At 39.4% G+C, this 18,256-nt stretch overlaps 2 protein-coding genes across 3 annotated transcripts; both read right to left on the bottom strand.

The window, feature by feature from the left end:
* Positions 1–9,639: 9,639 nt before the first annotated feature.
* LOC115756234 (protein disulfide-isomerase 5-2) lies at positions 9,640–16,128 on the bottom strand. Of its 2 annotated transcripts, none has more exons than XM_030695926.2 (6): positions 15,997–16,128; positions 15,276–15,602; positions 14,486–14,589; positions 13,872–14,242; positions 13,166–13,473; positions 9,640–10,312 (listed from the first exon to the last, which is right to left on the bottom strand). In XM_030695926.2, the coding sequence occupies exons 2-6, from the start codon at positions 15,492–15,494 to the stop codon at positions 10,001–10,003; spliced, it is 1,314 nt and encodes a 437-aa protein (XP_030551786.1). In that variant the 5' UTR covers positions 15,495–15,602; positions 15,997–16,128; the 3' UTR covers positions 9,640–10,000. The 2 variants fall into 2 exon arrangements, with proteins under 2 accessions (XP_030551786.1, XP_048133686.1); XM_048277729.1 differs by lacking the exon at positions 15,997–16,128 and adding an exon at positions 15,824–15,971.
* A 1,094-nt stretch (positions 16,129–17,222) lies between these two features.
* On the bottom strand, positions 17,223–17,738 carry LOC115756225 (disease resistance protein Roq1-like). The gene has a single exon (XM_030695917.1). It carries the CDS (start codon positions 17,736–17,738, stop codon positions 17,223–17,225), a length of 516 nt encoding a protein of 171 aa, XP_030551777.1.
* Between the last annotated feature and the right edge of the window lie 518 nt (positions 17,739–18,256).

The raw sequence follows: 18,256 nt of genomic DNA, 5'->3' as shown, positions 1-18,256 counted from the left end.
GTCTCCAGTCAGTAATGGAGGAAAGGGAAAGGGAAGACGAAAAGAAAGTCGATGCTCGACGCGGAAAGACGAAAGAGGCAATGAGACAGAAGAGAGAGAGAGAGAGACTATTTCGACTTTCACCTCGAGTGTCTAGTAATTAGACTTAAGTGGCCGTTAGTTGGGCACGAAAATCCTCTTTTGCCCCTGCATTGCCTCTCAATTTTCAAACCACCCAAGTGCCGCGTTTTCAATTGAGATAACTTAGCTACATAAACCTTGAAACTTATCACAAAATGCAATTCAGTCCTAAAAATTATAAAATATACAATAAAATCTTGCAATTTGTTAAATTTATGCAATCAATTCCTTCCATTAACTTTGTGACGTCTCGAAATTTCGGCGTCTATCGGATAACTGGATTCGAAGAATTTTAATCATGAATTCCAAATCGATAAACAATATTGGATTTTCCGATGATTAAGGGACAATAATTGAATTATTCCGGGACGTCGGTCAGAAAAAGTCATACTCGGGTAGTCAAGTCGTCACTTCGTAGTGCCGAGACCTTTCGCGCCCGAGCCTAGCTCTGATTGAACCCTAGATGTGAAAATGCCAAAATGCCCTTAGTTGGTTGTGTCAAATAACTAACATGTCCTTAATTATCAAATTACCTTTTTGCCCCTAGAATGCATATAGGACGAAAGTAATTAATTTTAACTTGACCCGTGGACCCCACTAGTCACTTCACCCTCAACTCATTCTCTCTCTTCTGTTCTCACTTTTTCTTTCTCATCTCAACCCCGCTAAATCGACAACCCCCTCTCCTCTCTCTCCCTCCATTCATGCGACACCCACCACCACCACCTTTCTTCGTCGTGCCACCACTACCCAGCCTGGGAGCTGAAACCCGTCGTCCGTCGCCGCTTGACCCGAGGGCCTCGGTGCCGGGCCACGCCGTCCATCTCACCCCCAACCCGAGAGACCCACGGACCACCCTAGCCACTTGCGAGCACCGCCACACACCACCACCCTCACCTCCACACCTCGTCGTCGTTGGCTATTAAGCCTCGCCGTGGCCTCTGTGTGTCCGGATGCTCCCGAGCTTGAGTTTCCCAAGCCTCGCGCTCGTGACATGTGACCCCCACCACCACTACCACCCAAGAGCCCCGCCAGCCCCACAACCCACGAACCCCGACAACTATCCGTGACCTCAGCCGCCCACCGCCCTAAGCCATCGTGAACCGTTGCAGCCACGCCACCCCCCGGGTCCGAGCCCCGGTTGTGCCAACCCGAATTGTTCCGAGACCCGTGGGAACCTAAGCCAACCGCGCCCCCTCATCGTTGTGCGGCGGCGCCATTTACCATGAGCCGCCGCGAGCTTCATACGCCACTGCGCCCGAGTCGTTGCCGCAGTTGTCGCCGTCGTCGTCGTCGTCAAACCGTTGTTTTTAAGTTAACCCCTAATCTCCTATTAGGATGTTACTTGCATTTAGGGATAGATTAATTAGTGCTAAGTGCGGATTAGTTAGTTTAATTGTGGTTAGGTTAAATTAGTTAATCATGATTAGATTAAATTAGTTAATCTTGGTTGGGTTAAGTAACCATAGTTACTTTTAATTAATCATTGTTACTTAAATTAACTATGGTTACTTTTAATTAATAATAGTTACTTTATTATTAACCATAATTACTTTATTTTAACCGTAGTTATTTTATTTAACCTGGGTTACTTTAATTAATCACGATCGGATTAGTTAACCGAAGTTGAATTAATTAGTTAGTGTGGTACCAATGGACTGGGGTCGAGTAAATCAATTGAGATAAGTTGATCGCTTAACGTCAGGTTAATCAATTAAGATGGACTTAATTAATTACAATTGGGTTAATTAATTAGAGTTTTGTTAATTAACCCTAGTCGAAGTAATTAATTAATTATTATTGGGTGATTGTCTAGTGATTGCTAAATGCCTTGTTTGTGCATATCTATATGGATATGATGATTGATCATCGTTAATAATATGCAAAGTCCGGTGGATAAGGCGTCTTCATGTAACCATGTGTAAACCGAGTTTCGAGCATGAAAATGGCCTTAAGCCGAGTTTTGAGTACGACTGTGTGTGCATTGGACTAAATGCAAAGATATAAACCGGTTTGGTTGCTTGGTATGCTTTTATGGTCACATGATGGTTATCGTCGCCCAAGGGTACTTGGAGTCGAGCCCGGTATGTTCGTGTCGAGGGTGCTTGGAACCACGCGGCTTATCAGATGCTGGTCACCGCAAGATTGTTGGCCGACGCTCCCTACAGGAATACTTTGATTGTTAGTCCATACCGAGTGTACTTGAAACTACATGGCTTATCAATCGCCATTGCGTAAGGAATGGGATGAAGTCCGATCATGCCGAAAGAGCACCAACTGTCTAGTGTGCTGGGGTCGGTGGCCATTAATAATAGGAACTCGTGTGATGCATTGCGCATGAAAGTTGTGATTAGTATTTTGGTTGTGTGCCTTGGATTATGTGCAATTGAATGCCATTATATGTATTGTATAACATGTGGACCAAGGCGGGGTAAGCTTGCATTTGATTGATGATTGATTGTTGAGTTGCGCTTGAGGATGTAGTAGTTAGAGCGTTACGAGGATTGCATGCTATTAATCTATTATCAATATTTACCTACTTGTTTAAGTTGCCTTGAGCGAATCGGTTGTTGAGAAAAATCCTTAGACGGTTTTAGAATTGACAAAACAATCCAAGTACTCTTGTGTTTTGAGATAATGTCGTGATTTACTTGTTTTGCAGATTATCCTTTGGTGTGGGGATGCACGGGATTGAATCCGGCAAAAGGCTTTGGCTCAGATGTTGTTTATAAGAGTCTTAGATGTTGGTTCGAGCTTAGACGATAAGCGGGAATAGCTCAGACGTTGAAATGACGCTCAAGCTCTGAGAGAAGTACTTCACGAGAGTAATTAGAACTTCAAGAGGAATACAAATTGAGCTTAATTAATGCATATCAACGGACGTCATCGAGCTGGATCATTCTTGAAGATTCTTGGTGACAAAGATTAATCAAGGATGCGGAACCAAGGAGACAAACACAGACTTTCCAAATGGAAGAAACCATCTATGGAAACCCATGATCATAATTATATGTGCGATTTGATCCAAGCGGGAAAGACTTTCCTTTGGCGATCCCCAATGGCTAATAGATCTTCTTTTGGTAATCATCTCGTCCAAAAGGGTAGATTTGGAGAGATCTCTTGTGGATGCCTTGCAACGGCTAGATTGGAGGCGAAAGAGTACAAAAGACATCTCGAAGACGAAGGAAAAATAGAGATCGACGTTAAGAGGGAAAAGTGTTCATAATTCTTAGATAGCGTGAACTCCATTTTCAACACACTTCTTGATCCATCCATTGTAATTGTGAGGAGGTGTACACACGAGTGTTGAGCGCTAGGTGTGAAGTCATGCTTGTCAAGGAGATCACCGATCCGTAACCTCCGAATAGTTTACTAGTGGAATCCAACCGATTGATCTGTCACCGAAGAAGTGGACGTAGGCTTAACCAAACCCGAACCACTATAAACCCTCTCTGCAATTTTTCTTATCTCTTACTTTGATCACTCTAGATATCTTGTGATAGCTAAACTACACACGAACAGCGCGCATTAATCACATTACATATCCCGCATCAATTGAATTACATGTTCATTGTGATACACTCTGTCTCCATTATCTGAGATCTATGTTTTACGCCGTGTGATCTAAATTCCGCAATAAATTATTAAAATCACACTCTATCACCTATTCACCCCCCGCTAGGTGAAATCACTAGCCACCAACATCGGTGTCTTGCTCAAACTTAGAGGTTGACTCATGGAGATTTTATATCTCACTCGTTATTGTTGATTGTTTTCGGGACCGTAGATATAGAGATCCGTCCGATCGGGTTCGAGGTTCCACTTGACCAGCCTTTCGATATCACATACCATCCGATTTCAGGTTTGGATTGAGTCCGAGAACACCATGTGACGACCTTCCGGGTAGAGGAGGGATTGGGGCACATAGTGCTCCATCCTTGCGAGGCCTGGTTTGTTCGTCACGGGACGACCTCTTCGGGCCAATCCGCGGCTTCGAAAGGATACCAACCGCATTCCCTAAAGTCCAAACCCAGGACCCCATGGACATAGATACCCCGGATGAGGAGGTGAAGGACCCAGAGTCAGACCTGGACTATGACCACGAAACGCCGTCCCAACTACCGTTTGTGAGTGGACATTAGAGTGGAGACCTTTTTTTTATGGAGACCTGTTGATGTAGTCGTTAAAGGTGACGTGGCCCCTCTTTTAAAGTATAAATATAAGGTTAACCTGGCCCCGACCGGGTTTTTTTTTTTTTTTTGGTCGTAGGGAGCAGTTCTGAAGAGTGGGCTTGTAGATACCGTAGATTCCTTAGGGTTAATGAATATCTATAAATGAAAATGGTCTTTTGCTTATGTGTAATTTGACTGCCTAGTTTTCTATCCCTACTATATTATTTATTATCCGAGGAAGTAGCACGTTCCGCATGCACTTAATAAAAAGATAAAAAGAATGGGTCGGTGACGTGCTTGGGATGTCGTCCTTTGATGACCCGAGGCGTTATGGTAGGGCTGTCACGTACTTGGGGATCGGGGCGCAACAAACTCCCTCCAACTTGACCGATGAAAAATTTTGACGTGGATTTTTTTAAGATAGATTATGATGGGGCCAAAATGACAATGTATGTGATCTATAATTAATTTTCATACAAACTTTATTTAAATTTAAAGAAAAATCTTGAGAGTTGGATCCGGGAAGCAAGGGCCACCGCCATGCCTACTATCCCAAGATTGGCTAAGGAATGCTAGCCCTTGCCCATTTCCGGCCGAGCCACGCACTAACGGCCGAGCCCGTTAGTGGTGCCCATGCTTGCGATCGACAAGGGTCGCTAGCCCCTATCCAAAGCCTAACCATTCCCCCACCATAGTCGGCCCTCCCTAGCCATGGTGGGGCGGTGACAGCACTAGATCTAACTTTTACTCTCTTTTTTTAAGATTTTGTTTATTATTAATAAATTTTAATTAAAAAACTATATAATAATCATATTTTGACTAAAATGACAACGTTTTGGCCACGTTATCACCATGTAGAAAAGAGAAAATATTAAAAAATCATGTCAGCATTTTCGATCACCTGAGTTGGACAGAGTTAACGAAAGGATTTTTATTTTTGGTCGAGTATCGGAAGAATTTGATTGTATCAATTTGACAAGTTTGAAAACTTGATTGCACTTTTTATAAGTTTTAGGACTTCTAGAGCATATATACCTTTTTAATTACTAGGGTAAGTAACACAAAGTTTTCCTAAATTTTAATTCAATGTGAAATATAATCCCCAAACTTTAAATTTGTTCAATGTGGCCCTTAAACTTTAGTCGAATGTGTAATGTCATCCATGAACATTTAATTTATTCAATATGATTTTTGAACTTTTGGTACATGTGGAATTTAATCCTTGGACTATATAAATTTTCAACATTGTTCCTAAACTTAAATTAATGAAAGTGCAATATTGAACATTTTTTGTATTCCGGTAATTAAGGGCTCGCATGGTAACCATTCTCATTCTCTGATTCTCATCCCGAATAGTAAAAAATGAGAATGTTGTTTGGTAACGTAAATAATTCTAATTTTGATTTTGTTCCCATAATCGGTTTTGGAGAATTAGAATCAGCTTTAGAGTAAAATCCAGAAGCAAAAAAAAGTTGCTTTTGGAAAAAGAATGACTTTTGAAAATAGCAAACATAATGAAGTCTCACTTCTCTCACTTTTTCCCTGTAATTTTCTCGTCATTTTTTCCCCTCTACCTAATAAAAATAAAATAAAATAAAAATAAAAATAAAAAATAATTTTTTAAAAAAATAACAAAAAATTTAGAAAATCCTAAAAAAATAGAAAAAGCTTAGATTATGCTAGTTTGACCTTATTTTCATAAAATTGGACCTAAATTTCATAAATTTCACTCTCCTACAAAGAATATTGCAGAGGATGAGGACATCCAACATGCATACCGATAGCCGTGCGTCATAAGATGTTTTTATGTATTTAGAAAACGCAACACTTAAAGAACTTTAAACATCATGTATTAAAATTTGTATTTCATTCGTGACATGCTAAAAAATAATGTATTTTAAATTATTTGAGTGTGCATTGAAAATTAGTCTTTAATTTAGGATGAAATTTTATAAATTAACTGCATAGTTATTTGACTTAAATGAAAACAATAGGGAAATAATCATTTTTTTGAAACATAAATTTTGTGTAGTTATCAAACACGTTCTGATTCTCTAAAACTCATTCGAGAATAGAATCAAAAAATTCATTTGAACCAGAATCAGTTTTTCCGGATTAGAATGAGAATTAGAGAATGAGAATGGTTACCATGCATGCCCTAAATTGACATGTACCAAAAGTCTACATTGAACAAATCAAAAGTTCGGAGATGACATTATACATTATGTTAAAGTTCGGATACCACATTCTAAATTTGGTCAAATTTCAAGGACTATTAGTGTCATTATCCCTAATTACTACTTGCGTGGCTCGACTTTTGCATAAAACTCCTAATTCCATCTTGGCTCCGAACCGAGTCAGAATTATCGAATCACCCTCGTATGTGATCATATCTATCTCTCTCGTAAGATCAACCATCATTTCACAACGAGGCGAGAGTACGCGGAGCTTTCATGCTTGTCTAACCACACGATCTCAATACCTATGGACTAATTAGCTCATGCAAGCACGTATGGATACGACCGTCACAGCTCGCTCGACCGGTCGGGCCCCGGTCGGTTCAATTTCTCTCCCGACCCTCTCGCTCCACCTCCCGACAGCTCGGTGCTATTGAAGGTCTCTCTGTGGCAAATCGGAACCCACGAAATCAGCTTCGATTCTTCAGTTTAGAGGCATGGGCTGCTTCGGCGGGGACAAGATTTCAAGCGAAGATCATGTCTTGGACGTGACAATCGGTGCTCACAAAATTTCATTTCGATAGATGCGATCTTTACTCAGCGCGATGAACACGTGAGTCACGTGAGTGATGGCTACATGGAGTATTTTGGGAGTTTAAGAGTCGACACATGGGTAAAATGGGAATTTCAACTCGCCGGTAAAACGGAAAACGGAGGATTCAATTTGTGCCTTTTTTACCCTCGTTTCGTGTCCTTTGGGGTGGAAATACGGAATGATAATGGTGGTCAACGAAGGCAGAGAGTCGTAAAACTGAAGTTGGAAATAGAGGAAGGGAAGCGGAATTATATTAGCTAGAAAGGAGAGAGAAATAAATAAAACACGGGGCAATATTTTTTCTCTATACTTTGATTGGAAGAAAATCTTTCCGACTATCGCTCTTTAACCGATTTTACAGGCCGATGATATTTATAACTTGTAATCCACCGATCACAGAACTCATTGGATGAAATTTTCTCCGATCAGAGATGGAGAAAAACTTGATCCGTAAAAAGTAATGAAAGAAATGAGAAATTTTCTATACGAGTTGCATCGAAATTTGACCGGTTTTGGTATGGATTCGAATCGAGATTGAAGTCCGAGGCATCTGGAGCAAGTGAAAATATTTGAAGTGCGCAAAGATACATTTCAAATGTCCTAAATCAAGTGGTGAAATTATGGTAGATTGAATTCGCTCAAACTTGTGGGGGCCTTCGCAGGTGCAGCCTCCGAAGGGAGGTGCCAGGTACTTGTTATCATTTGTAGAGGATTTTTTTAAAGAGACTCTAGGTCTATTTTCTCAAGCACAATAGCGATGTGCTTAGCCAGTTCCCAACGTGGAAGGTGATGACCGAAGAGAAAATAGGGAGGAAAATCATGTGCCCGAAAACTGATAAAGGGTTTGAGTTATTTTAAAAGGAGTTTAGCTAGTTTTGCGTAACGAAATGCATAATACAACACCATATAGTTGTCGACACACCACAACATGTTGGACTTGCAGAATTAATGACCATATTCATATGGGGAGAGTTTGCTCTTTAAATCTCTAATGGTGGATCATGTGAGAATTTATGGGCTGAAGAAGCGGATATCGTCTATCATTTAATGAATAACTCGCCATCACTTGCAGTTGAGTGTACAACTCTCGAAAAAACGTGGTTAGGTAAGTCTCCTAGTTATGCTCATCTAAGTGAGGATTTGCTTGGGTTATTGCGCACAAATGAGGATTTGCTTGGGTTTTATGATTCACAAAGACGTTATCTTCAACAAATCCGCTTCGTTTCAAAAGAAGAGTGAGTAATCAATTGTAGAGAAAGATCCGGATGATATCCAGAAATAGGTCGAGCTTCATGGAGAGCGTAGAGAAGAGCATGCTGGAGATGTGATGCAGATGACAGATGCATGAGTCGAGTACAAAGATCCAACGAGAGTTGACGACCGAGGTATTGCGAGTAATTCAAGAAAGTTACATCGTAGAGCGCTTCAACACTCAGCTAATCCAATTAGTAAATGCCCCTTTTTATTGCATGCTGTAAATCATCTAGACTATCACCGTAGAATTTTTCTGACAAAATAGATATGTACATTAAAAAGTTACCTCACTCATATTTGATATTCACTTAGTTTTCAGTTCCATTTGAATTCAAATTAATGTCCTTTTGATTTATGTTTTCGTTTGATGCAATCTGACGACCTGCATTTAAATCGACTAATCCTTTATTTCAGTTGCTCCATGCACAAATGGTTAAACTTTATAATTCCCAAATATTCACGATCCAATTAATATGTTATCTTCCTCTCACTCTCTTCATTATGATTTCCAAGATCACTTTGTATGTAAAAAATTACATGCAGTAAAAATAATGTAAGAAGCAAATCCATTAAAAATAATGTAAGAAGCAAATCCATTTGAGATGAGAATATTTGATTTCTTCTACCAAAAAAATAAAAAAATATACTAATTGAAAGTTTCTGCAATTATATTGTAATTCCAATCACATCCTTTACACATCAATATTCAGCAAATCACAATACAAATAAGCTCCCGTCGAATTTGGTTCCAGTTTAAGAGTCCGCAATGCAGTGAAAGGTTAAAATCTCAATTTTGGCATCGCTCATAGACATTTGATTTCGCTTCTTCGAGTGTATCTAAGACCTTCAGTCGGTCTGCAGTTCCTCTGTGGTAAAGCAATTTCAATGACTCTTAAAGGGCAAATATAGCATATATGATGAAACGGCCGGAGTTTATGTACTGTATAGATGCGCGGAAACATATTATCGGGGGTAGTTTTGCTCGGAACAAGGTCTTTTCATGGACATACAGTTAATAATTGACGGAATAATAAGTGAATTTGCGGTTTGACATACCCAGGCCGCTCCAGCTCCCTGCAGATCCATATCATTGCAGAGTCTGGCTTGCGATTACTACAGTTGAATTGCTGGTGCTCCAGCATACACATTACAGGAAGCTAGCTAGTTTCTAACTTTGGTTGTCAACACATTACATCATGTTTATATATCCCATAAATGGCGTTACGAAGGAGAAGGTATTTCATGCAATGGGTACACCACATAAGAGTAAAACATGATGTAACAAACAAGCCAAATGAAAAATGAGTGACTCCGAAACTTAAAGAGCAAGATAGAATGAGATGCCATATCACTCGGGCAAAGCGATTGGTCGATGTCATCACCTCAACCATATAAACCCACATGGAAAATATACTCTTCTACGAAAGACTATTCTAGATAAAAAGTTGGAGGAAAGATATGTTTCGACAGATCCCACAGAATATAGGTAACCAATAAAACTATAATGAGAACGATTAAAATGCTGTAACACATAAGTACTTCTATGTATGCGTGAAAATAGGACCGGCGACTTATCTGCATACTTCAATCTAGTGTGCATGGCAACTGAACAACCTCGGATTTGGAAAATCGTTGTTTGAGTAGTCAGATTACCTAAAAGTTCCGACTGACAACTCAGGTGCTCAGTCTTCCTTGTTTCCTGGACTGTATTCTTTCCCTTCATTCTCCAAGGAAGAGCTGCTCGCACGATCTGCCTCTTCTCGCGTACCCACTCGCAAAGGCTCTTCTTTGTTGATGCTTTGGATGAGCATAAACATACAAACCAGAAATACTATTATGAGCACAGTTGAGACCCCTATAAGCGAATGGATGTAGCCCATAATCGATGGGCCGTTAATTCTCTTCACTTCTGTTCTTCCTTCCCTGTACCCTTCAATAAGTCGTGTGATTTGAGATGCCTGATCCTCCTCAGTGATCACTTCAGAACCAACCACCTTTCAAAACAAAAAGAGTTGCATGGATCAGTACGGGGCACTATTACTGTAACCCAATACACGAGGGGAACAAGCTAATTGAACAGTGAAGCAATAAAGTCAAAATTCAATCATCACCAGATTTGGCCAACCCCCTTCCTTTACATTTTGTTGGGTGGAGAGGTTAGCCGTGAGTCCAAGGGACCAGTAAGTAGTCGTCATTATTTGCTCAACAGTGGAAATTATGAAAACTTACATGTAATACCGACAAAACCTACATAGGAAAACAGACTACTGCATAACCGGCATGAGGGGATAAGAAAAGCAAGGAATTCTGTGCATAAAACTGGCCAGTGGATATAGAATGACTGCACCTCGCCCTAAAAAGAATTATTTTCTCAGACAAGTCCCCTCATCATTTTAAGCAAATATTCATGCTTATACAATGTGTCAAACTAAATAAGCCAAGGGTAGAGGCAAACCTACATAGTTTAATTTTCAGGGAGAATGACTTAAATAGAAGGATTTTGAAGAAAAAACCATTCAAAACTATAATTCTCTCTTAGGAATCTAATGAAAGCAAAGGAAAATAACCAACCTTGCTGCTTTTACTACCTAGAAGCAATGCCAAAACAAAAAGTGTCTGGATTGGTCAGCAAATAAGGCAGAGAGAGAAAGAGAGAGAGAAGAGAGCAACAGTACCAACCCCATTCTATTTTCCCTCTGCTGGCTACTAAGATTTCACAGGAGAAAGAAATGCAATATTTGCCCAATTACTTATTGTTGTCTCAACTCCACATCATCAAGTTTGAGTGAGTATGTATGCAGAGACGAGACACATAAGGGACTTATGCAGCTTTTCCTCAGCCTAAGATATCCATAAAAAATCCACCTATCGTCTTGACTTTCATGTCATTAACAGCGCATAATAGCCAACTCAGCAATATTCAATTAGAAAACTCCAAACCATTAGATGCTTAAATTGTTTAGTGTCGAACGCCTTCCAAAGTGTCAATAAGGCTGCGCACGGTAACTATTCTGTCCCGGAAAACTGATTCTGATTAAAATAACTTTTTTTATTCTGTTCCTGGATAAGTTTTAGAGAATCAGAACGCATTTGATAATTGCCCAAAATTTCTGTTCCTAGAATAGAAACGCGTTTGATAACTGCGTAAAATTTCTGTTTCAAAAAACTGTCTCTTCCTAATTTTTATTCATTTAAGTCAAATAACTATGCAGTTACTTTGTAAAATTTCATCATAAATTGAAGAACTAATTTCCAATACACACTAAAATAATTTTAAATACATTATTTTTTTTGGCACGTCATAAATGAAACACAAATTTTAATATATGACCTTTGAAGTTCGATTGAAACATGAGACAATTCCCATATGAAGAACTCATTTTTTTTCTTTAAATGTTGCGTTGTCCAAAATACATACAAACATAACAGCCGAATAACCAAATTATCCACCGACAAAAAAAAAAAAAAAACCAAATTATCCTCCTTGATACGAAGTACAAGTCCTTCACTATCATTTTGCAGCTTCTGTCCTAAATCCAAGTGGGTGTTTGGCTCCGGCTCCACGTGCAGATGGTCACATTTTATGAAGCACGGCTACGAGTATATATGCTATCATCTGCATGTTGGATGTCCTTATCTTCTGCGACTTTTTTGCGTAAGAGTGAAATCTATGAAATCCAGGAAATTTAGGTTCAAATTTATGAAAATGAGATCAATCTAGCATAATCTAAGCTTCTTCTATTTTTAGGGATTTTCTAATTTTTTTAAAAATTTTTAAAATTTTTTTATTTTTATTTTATTTTTATTAGGTTGAGGGAAAAGTGCCGAGAGAACCGAAAGGGAAAAGTGAGAGAAATGAGACTTCATTCTGTTTTGTGATTCTCAAAAATGATTCTTTTTTCTAGAACCAAATTTTTTTTTGTTCTGGATTTTGTTCTAAAACTGATTCCGGGAACAAAATCAGAATCAAAATCATTTACGTTGCCAAATAGACTTCTCATCTTTTTTTGTTCTAGGGAACAAAATTAGAGAACTAGAATGGTTATCATGTAGGTCCTAAGACTACATAAAACCACGAAAGCAAAGTTCAAAGGAAAATCCAATCCATTCCTCATTTCAAAGAACTATCTGTGTCCCAACAAAGGCAGATGCCCCAATGAGATCTATACCGTCATCTAACATTAAACCTCCTATAAATATTCCAACAATTTGACACGTTCGATATGAACACCACTGAGAAAGCTAAAACCCATTTCACTGTTTGAGGCTGCCTAGACTTTTGTCAAAGTTTGATACAGTAAGGTACACTTCCTACAGCTGCATCTTCATCAAGGTGAAGGAATTAGCCAAAGTTCCCAGACTTTGTCTCAAATGTGTACTTGCAAAGGCATAATCAACTCTTCCTATTCGATAGCTCTGTCAAAAACAACTGAAGTCCAGTAGCTGACTAGCAAGTGGGTGGAGAGAGATCATAGTGAAATTTAACCACGTAATTGACATTCAAGTTAAAAGCAGAAATCACTACCGATCATGACTCAAATATTATATGCAGCTATTCTCGCAGATAGACCCCTGACAAGTGCATTACAACTTATGTGTACTTTGACAAATTCCAGAAATAAGTGGAAACACTCTGCATAAGTGCTCAAATAATTTGAGCTGAAAAATGCAATGCGCTCAAGTCATTGTCTCCTGGCCACATTTTTTAGCACCTGTTATATGTGAGATTTTGAATTCCACCAGTCCTTAACTTTGAAAAGACAACAGATACACAAGTATATCACTTCAGAAATTAATAATCAAGTTGAATCTTCAAATGTGTCACTACTTCAAAACTATATACTTACCGAAAAGTACTCTTCATTTCCATCCCAAACGACCATTTTCGGGAGCTCAGACTTCTTGTTGACCCCAAATGACTCTGTAAAGTCTTTAAACTGTTTGACCCCAACATAAGCAAATACCAAGTCACGATTAGCATATGCAGCAGCCTTCAATAACTGGACCAATTTCTTTGATTTCTCTTCATTCTCATCTTCCGTTATTGCCAACACAATTTTTCGGTCATCATCTTTCAGTAACTTCAGTGTATCATGATTTATGGGCAGAGGCGAAGGTATAAAATTCTGCTTGATGAAGTCTTCCAAAAACTTTTCTGTTGATACAGAGCAAAAGAAAACTTGATGTTACACAACATAGGAAATACAATTCCGAGCAACAAAAGATGTAGATTTCACAGATACAGACATCCAACTTTTCGCGTATTTAGAAACAGAGCACTTTAGGAAATAAGTAGAAAAAACACCTGGCACCGAAAGAATCTAAGCAAAATGAAGGAGCAACACAAAATATAGTGGAGAATGAGTAACAAAAGGTAGCAGAGACGGATAACTACACTCTTTTGAAGTTAAAATTGAAAAAAGACGAAAGTGAGGTGAAAAGCACTATAGCAAGAATCAACAGAGTCCAAGACAAGGTAGTTGAAGTAGATTATGGACCTACTTTGGCAAAGAAATCAGCCTAATGAGGATGGAAGGTCAACACCATATTTACCTTCAAAGGGACCATAAAAAATGTTCTGTTCGTTGTAATTTGGATGAAGGGACACCAAAGCAGGTACCTTGTCGAAGTCGTACACCACCATTATTTCCTCAGAAAAATCCTTTGCCACAGAAAACCATGCCTTTTTCTTGTATTTTTTGCCTAAATTTGAAATCAGCGACTCATTCATGCCAAAACCAATGTATACAGGAAAATGGGTGCCAGCAGATTGCACAAATTCACTGACAGCAGAGTCCGAATCCAGAATGGAGACATCAGGAGCAACAAACTTCTTCAGAAAACGAACAAGTAAATCTGCTTTTCTTGGCCCGTTATATTCCATTGGTACGCCATGCATAAAAAGTTTGAGGGTAGGAAAACCACTGCATTCAAGCAAGTATATCCATTATGTCAAAAGATGCTGGGCTCTATGATAAGACATAAAGTAGAGGAGGCATTAAACAAGAACATTCTGATTATTGAGATGGAAACATTATCACAGTGTACATTAACCAACTTCCAGGCATAAACTACAGAATCATATGAGTTGAATGCTGCTTAGTTGATTAGTAAATGTACTATTTAAGTTTCCATTGTGGCAAGGAGACCCAAAGATAGTGCCATACTCTATGTCATGTTTGACTGCAAGACGTGAGTACTTGTCAGCATTTACTTTTGCAATCACTACAGGCTCTTTCAATCCAGCAAGATTTGGGGCAGCTGCATCTAACTGCAACAGAATAGCCAAAGTCAATTTTCTATCAGCTCAAAGTACAAATGGTCCAACATATTAATTCCTGCTGTACGACAGCGTATATGGAGGAACATATAATGTTGAAAAGGTAACAGAAGCCATCACAATGTCATGAACAGTTATCAGCCAAAGGATAAATTCACTCCCCTATGGGGGCCAAAATAATAAGTATATATCAATCAGAGTTGACCAAGCAGATCAATCATTTCTTTTCTACGTAAATGGGCCTAATGGAGGCAAATCCAAACAAGTAGTACATTCAATGACATTAGACTAGTCAGTGATTCATCTCAAAGATGAAACTGCAGGTGTTGAACCGCAAAGATCAGTACCCTCAATTAGCAAACATTCATTTTTTCTTCAAACAAAGTATATCTACAGCCACAAAGGCTATTCCAAACATGACTTATCAGATTATCTGACTAAATAATGTACAAAAACAATGAACAAGAAGAACTAAGCAAATAGATAAATGAAAAGTGTCAAGTGAAAAATATCACACTGCCTAAAGCCTCAGACAGCACAGCTCTGCTTAATGTTAGACAAGTACTAGGATTCTACATCACTACACATGATGGCTTTTTCTCCCAAGCTCTCGCATTGAACAACCAGCAAAAGAAAGAACCCTCAAATCAACAAATTAACATGAAGAAGAGAAGGACCTCAGGGGCAAGGCGCTTGCAATGGCCACACCAAGGAGCATAAAAGTCAACTAAAACATAATCAAACTTCGAGATTGCCGAGTCAAGATTCGAATCATCCAGCTCCAACACTCTCCCGTCTCTGGCTGAGAAGTTCTCCAAAGCCGCCGACGACGACAGTGATTGCCGAGAGATTGCTAACATCAGCATCCCCACGACAAGCAACACACTCAACTTCATAATCAGGCGATTTACACGCAAACCCTCCACAATTCCAGACGACCCTTATCGAATTACGATCTCGCCTTCTGTTTTTTTCTACGTTCCAGTCCTCCCGATGCAGCTCCACTGTAATTTGAACATCCAATGATTCAGTTGCAGTGGCAAATTCCAAAAAGAACAAGCAAAAACTCGCACTTGCTGCTAAAAAAAAGCGTTCTTGATGGCACGAGAATCAGATCCCACCAATGCAAATCAACCAACAACACTCGCAAAATCAATCAACAGACATTAAACTCTAAATGGGGGCCGAGAAATTGCAGGGAAAACAAAAGGGGAAATTCCCTAACTGGAATCCCTGATGCAGCACGCGAATTTCACCAGAACCAGCAATTCAGTTTCTCGGAAGCAGACTTGAGCGATAAACGGCAGCCTTATACAGCTTCCCCATCGAGGGGCTGATTAGAGCAGGGAGGCATGAACAATCAAGATGAATAGAAATGATCGAGCGAGCGAAACTGACCTGCGTAGATCTGCAAGCGGAGGGATGTGTTCGGACTCTCCACTTTTCGTCTGAGTTTGAAGTCACTGCTTACGGAGACCGAGAAACGGAGTCGCGGAAAACCCCCGTTCTTCCCGTGAAATGAAGGGAAAAATCACATTTTCGCCCCAGATTTTATGAGTCATCATAATCTCCCCCCCAGAGAGTTTTATTTTGTTCTGGTGCTCTTAAGTTTGTCACAAATTTGCCCTTAGGTAGTTGAAAAATTTTGCAACTTAACGGTGCGTTTACTTCGCGAAATATATAAACGATGGCTCCCGAAAATAAATCAACAGAAAATATTATCATTATTCACGAAAATATTTAAATATTTAAAATTCATTGATTAATTATTTTAAATAATATTAACATCATTTTCAAGAAAACATTTTTTAAATTTTTTACTTTTCTCAAAACAAACGGAGTCTAACTGCAAATCCGTTAATATGCATTTCTTATGTTACCCCGGCTTTAATAGAGAAAAAAAAACATTTAATATTCAATTTAGTTTTTTTATAGCAAAATTTAGTAAGATTCTCCAATATGCCCGACATTACTCTTATATTGAAATATTGTGTTCGTCCTTCGCACGACGAACAACTAAAGTTTGAACTCTAAAACTAGGATGAAGGTATGTTTATTCCGCTATGCTTTCACGAACGCTACCGGGAAAGATCAATCTATTATCGCTAAAGCAACTTTACTCGCTTATACTTTGTTAACAATCATATGATCTTTCTTGAATGGAGATGGGGAGTCACTTCCCACTCAAAAATCTGGTTTTGAGAAATTCTAGTTTCACCTCCGGTCGGAATCTGAGATCTTTGGAGCTAAAAATTAAGGCTAAAACAGTTACTTTAAAGCTGGTTCTCAGTTAGCCTGATGTTTGGGGTTGCCTTTTGATCCCAGGAAGATTGAACTTTGAAGCATGTTGACTGTAAGATTGTGCAGAAAGTGTGCTGCCTTCTTTTGGAAAGGCTCTATTTTGCATGCTAGAGGTGCTAAGGTTTATTGGGGCAAAGGTGTGTCTGTCTACCCATGAAGCAAAGAGACTTGGGTTAAAGAAAGGAAAATATTTTCTTGCCAATATTGTTAGGACAGTGCAATCTCAACTGTAGATCCACACCCATTTTTCGCGTATTTTATATAAAACACTAATTGATTGAGAAATCGTGTGGTCAGAAATAACCGACAGATCTGTCGGACTGTCATGCTAGCACTTCTCTTAAATAAATTACAGGAATGAAATAATGCTTGTATCCTGAGAAATGATTTTCAGTACTTGTCAAAGACCTCTCAACTAGTACTTGCACGTCAATGAGCGGCTCGAAGCCGCATGCGTCAAGAACTTGGTTTACATACTTACAATCCTTCCCAACAAAGAAACAACCAACATCAAGAAAAATTTGCTTCTGCTGATCATCCAGTGCCTCAAAGCTAATCTTCAGGACATTATTGATCATTTCGTTCTGATGCCCTGCAAGTTTATTCAATGCGCTCTTCCACTGCTCTTTGCTTCTACCTTGCAAAACTGAACCCAACACTACAAGCGCCAGAGGAAGCCCATTCGCATACCTCAGAACGCCGTCCACCAGATCCCTACTCATCTCCATTTTCGCACCCTTTGGAAAAGCATGACGACTAAGGAGCTGAAGAGATTCGGCGCGATTCAAAGGTTTGGCCTCATATATTTCATTCACGCCATGAGAAGTAAGCAAATGCATCTAACTGGTCCATATCGGTCACATCATCAAGAACAAGAAGAACCTCTTTGCAGCAGAGTCTCTCCTGTATCAAATCAAATCCCCGCATCGATGCTCGACACTTCCAAGTCTTTTGTCCGCAACATCTCCTGTAGAAGTTCTTTCTGCAGATGAACCAGGCCATGATTTCTCGATGTTTCCCCCACTTTGTCGAGAAAGCAGCGGTTGACAAATTGGCGGGCGAGAACATTGTAAACAGCTTTACCTATAGTTGTCTTTCCTATGCCTCCAGTCCCCCATATTCCCACCATGTGAGCATCACTAAGCTCCATTCTCTACAACGATTTGACTTTCTCTACCCTGTAATCTATTCCAACTGGATGCTTTGCAACGTGGAGGGGCACTTTGCCTAATTTGACAGAGATCTCCCTAGTTATGCGCTCAATCAGACTGGACTCACCTCTGTAGATGCGAAAGGCAAGAAAACAAGAATTGCCAAAATTTCAGTAAAGGCAAACTTTCTTCGGATAACGCACTCT

Source organism: Rhodamnia argentea, chromosome 4, assembly GCF_020921035.1.
Source record: "Rhodamnia argentea isolate NSW1041297 chromosome 4, ASM2092103v1, whole genome shotgun sequence".
Taxonomy (NCBI): Eukaryota; Viridiplantae; Streptophyta; class Magnoliopsida; order Myrtales; family Myrtaceae; genus Rhodamnia; species Rhodamnia argentea.
This window is presented reverse-complemented; position numbering and strand designations above follow the sequence as displayed.